This window comes from Sceloporus undulatus, unplaced genomic scaffold (assembly GCF_019175285.1).
Source record: "Sceloporus undulatus isolate JIND9_A2432 ecotype Alabama unplaced genomic scaffold, SceUnd_v1.1 scaffold_5300, whole genome shotgun sequence".
Taxonomy (NCBI): Eukaryota; Metazoa; Chordata; class Lepidosauria; order Squamata; family Phrynosomatidae; genus Sceloporus; species Sceloporus undulatus.
In genome coordinates, this window is record NW_024808220.1 from 1 (window position 1) to 3420 (window position 3420).

General features: G+C 47.1%; 1 protein-coding gene across 1 annotated transcript; it reads left to right on the top strand.

Annotated features, from left to right (window-relative positions):
* Window positions 1-716: 716 nt before the first annotated feature.
* On the top strand, window positions 717-3415 carry LOC121918168 (cytoplasmic dynein 2 intermediate chain 2-like; the record flags this gene model as incomplete). The annotated part of the gene is made up of 4 exons (XM_042444262.1): window positions 717-872; window positions 1713-1976; window positions 2615-2724; window positions 3244-3415. Coding segments are annotated over exons 1-4 (624 nt in total), but the record flags the coding sequence as incomplete, so codon positions are not given.
* Between the last annotated feature and the right edge of the window lie 5 nt (window positions 3416-3420).

The following is a 3420-nucleotide window of genomic DNA, read 5'->3' on the forward strand; positions in this document are numbered from 1 at the left end:
AATATTGCACACACAGTTTTGTACTAACGTTAGCCATAAATCGTTAATTCCCATCATAAATTGTAATCCCCTGAAGACATTCATGGCAATAGTTGTGACACAGAAACAACTTCGCCGTCGTGTGCCTTCAAGTCGAACCTATCCTTGGCAAGCGTCTTAATTTGGCTAGCCTCTGAGGCTGAGAGAGTGTGACTACTAAGGTCACCCAGTGGGTTTTTACCATGGCCGAACCAGGATTCGAACCCTAGTCTCTTAAGGTCACACAGTCCGAAGTTCAAACCAAGGTTGGCTAACCAAAAAACCCACAAAGTGCACATAACTCTGGCTTCTTTATCAGACAAAGTTCTTAATTAGTTATTTATTTCTTTAAAATTCATATTGTGGAGAAGCTTTTGTGTATTTTGGTTGGTCCTATAAAGGTATTCCAATGCAATGCAATTTCTGTAATCTTTTTATTATTCTGTGCTGGCCGTATGCCGTAATAATAATGTTGTATTGATTCTCAAACTTTGGCCCTTTTGGACTTCAGCTCCCAGAAGCCCCAGCCAGCTTGGCCAACGGTGAGGAATGATGGGAGCTGAAGTCCAAGCTATCTGGAGGCGGGCCAGAGGGCTGGGAATAGCCTAGAGCCCTAGAGCTGAGGGAATGCCAGTTCCAAGCGCGCGCCCTTAGACAAAATGGCCGCTGCGGCGTCGCTCTGCTGTGACGCAACCCGGAAGCGGATAGTCCCTGGTTGCTATGGCAACGGCGAGGCCTAGTCCAGGGCCCCTCGCTTTTGAAGCCTGTTTCGTGCCATGTTTGGGGACTCTGCGGCCCACGGGGTCCACGTCGAGTCGGTCTGGAGGAGGAACCAGGGCGCCCGCTGCCAGGAGGTGAGGATTCTGGGAGTTGTAGTCCAAAGGGAACAGCCCCAAAGAGCCTCTTGTGGTGGCTCTTGTCCTTGATATAACGCCAGCCATGGACATTGTTTGGCGCATCACAGATACAATCTACAATTTAAGACTCTTTAGGCAGTGCAGATGACCGAATATACTAAAGCAGCGTTTCCCAGGATTCCTTATCCTTGGCCAAATTGCAAGGGCTTCTGGGAGCTGAAATCCAAAACGCATCATTGGAGGACCAAAGTTTGGGAAACACTGTGCTAAAAAGATATAAGGTGCGAATCAGACTGCAGAAATAATCCGGTTTGAGACCGCTTTAACGGCATTGCCTGGATGCTAGGGGATCCTGGGAGTTGTAGTTTGTTGTGGGGCCAGAGCTCTCTGACAGAGATTCTGGGGACTGTAGTTTTGTGAGACATCTCGCCTTCTCTGTCAGAGAGCCCCGGTGCCACAATAAACTACAGTTCCCAGGATGCCCTAGCATTGAGATCGGGCAGTTAAAGTGGTGTCAAACTGGATTGTTTCTGCAGTGTGGATGCAGCATAAATGCTTAAAATACATATCATTGTCCAGTCTGGCAGTCCCCAGAGGGCCATGGGGCAGAAAACTGCCACCCCGCATGCTGTGTAAAGGCACAGTAGATGAATGGCTGTCTGGTATTCTGTCAGTTCCAGAATCTGAGCTGAATCTGGTTTGACTAAATGAAGGCGGTTATGATGGAACTGGTGCATGCAGTGAGTTCTGAATCTGCGCTGAATGTCTCAGACAGGCTCCTTCTTGAATTCTTGTTTGAACTGACAAGCCCCGCTTTTTCTTTCTTTTTCTCAACAGAGGAGCACCCAAACTGGGGTGATCTCCACAGCGGAAGCCGTAACCCAGTCCCATGGCTGCCAGGACGCGGGGGTCCAGACAGACACAGGCGACGCGGAGGCTCCGCTACAGCCGGGTCTTTCCTCCTCAGGGCTGGTCGATTACAGCGGCCTGCGCGCCTTCCTGCAGCGGGTGGAAGAGCTGGTGATCAGGGAGCTTGACAAAAACTGGAAGAGCCATGCCTTCGATGGCTTTGAGGTGAACTGGGTAGATCAGAACGAAACGGTAAGCCACTGGCCCTTGCGGGAGCCTGAATCGTGTTTATTAATGCTCAGTGACAGAGCCAGTCTGGTCTAGTGGTCTGAGTGTTGGATTATGACTGGGAGACCAGGCCTTGAATTCCCATTCAGCCACAGAAACCCACTGGATGATAACCCTTGGGAAAGTCACACGCTTTCTCAGCCCAAGAGGAAGGCAATGACAAACCTCCTCTGAATAAATCTTGGCAAGAGAAGACTATGATAAGGTTGCCCTAAGTTGGAGTCAACGTGAAGACATATAGCAACAATAAATGCTCAATGAGTAAATATTGTGGATTGAGAGTAAAACACCTGCCTTTCCCTGCTAATTTCTGGGGTCTCTTTCTATTAAGAAAAATAGATTTTGGAGAGGAGACCATCCTTTGCTGCTGTGCTGAGTCCCAAATAGGGACCCTTCCATTTTTGAACTGACTCCATTGATGACTTGGCAATCCAAGGGAATCACATATATCTGGACTCTAATGTTTGAGAGTATGTTGGTGACTCTTGCTTTCCAGTGACTTTAAGTCATAGCTCCACAAGGCATTTTCCTTCTTCCCTTCAGCTGCAGCTATATTCTTCCTTCTCTCTGTAGTATAACCTCTGTGTTTCTCTGTCTTGCAGGTCACTTGCTTGCACAGTTTATCATACCCCGAAGCTCAAGAACGCAAACTGCAGGTGACCAGTGTGTCCTGGAATGCCACTGGGGCGGTCATTGCTTGCTCATATGGCAGGTGAGTTGGCAACAAGAGTAGGGAATATCCTCTTTTCTGCTTCTGAATAAGCTGTAGTTTATTTTACTAAAGATTTTAATCCTGGGTGGTCCTCACATTTTAAAAAAGTGTAACCAGTAAACATAGCAAAAGAGTAATCAGCAAAAATAGTGCATCTAAATCATATTATTTCAACCTTGAAAAACCTGCTAGTTTTTTTTTTTCCAGGCCCAATTCAGGATGTTGATTTTAATAGTTTAAGCCCTAAATGACTTGGGGTCTGGCAATCTATGGGGCCACCTGTCTCATTCGGAACCTCTTTAGTTGTTAAATTCTTCAACATAAGCCTTCTTGAGGGTACATCAGCCTGAGCTGTCCCTCCAGACAACGTTAAATTAAAATGTTTTCTGGAAGTCAGTGACAACTGGAAATATTGGTGTGTTAAAGGGGTTATCCTAAGCATGCTCTCTCATAAATGGTTGGGGCATGCTGAACATAGTCTCTAGGTGGCACCTGCCTGATTTTCCTTTTTCATTCTAGACTGGATGATGGAGACTGGAGTGCAGAAAAATCCTACATCTGCACTTGGAATCTTGACCGAAGAGCTCTGAACCCCAAACATCCAGATCTAGTGGTGGAGATCCCCAGTGCTGTAATGTGTTTGGCTTTCCACCCTCTGCAGCCTTCCCTTATAGCAGGTAACCTGCTCTGCTTTTC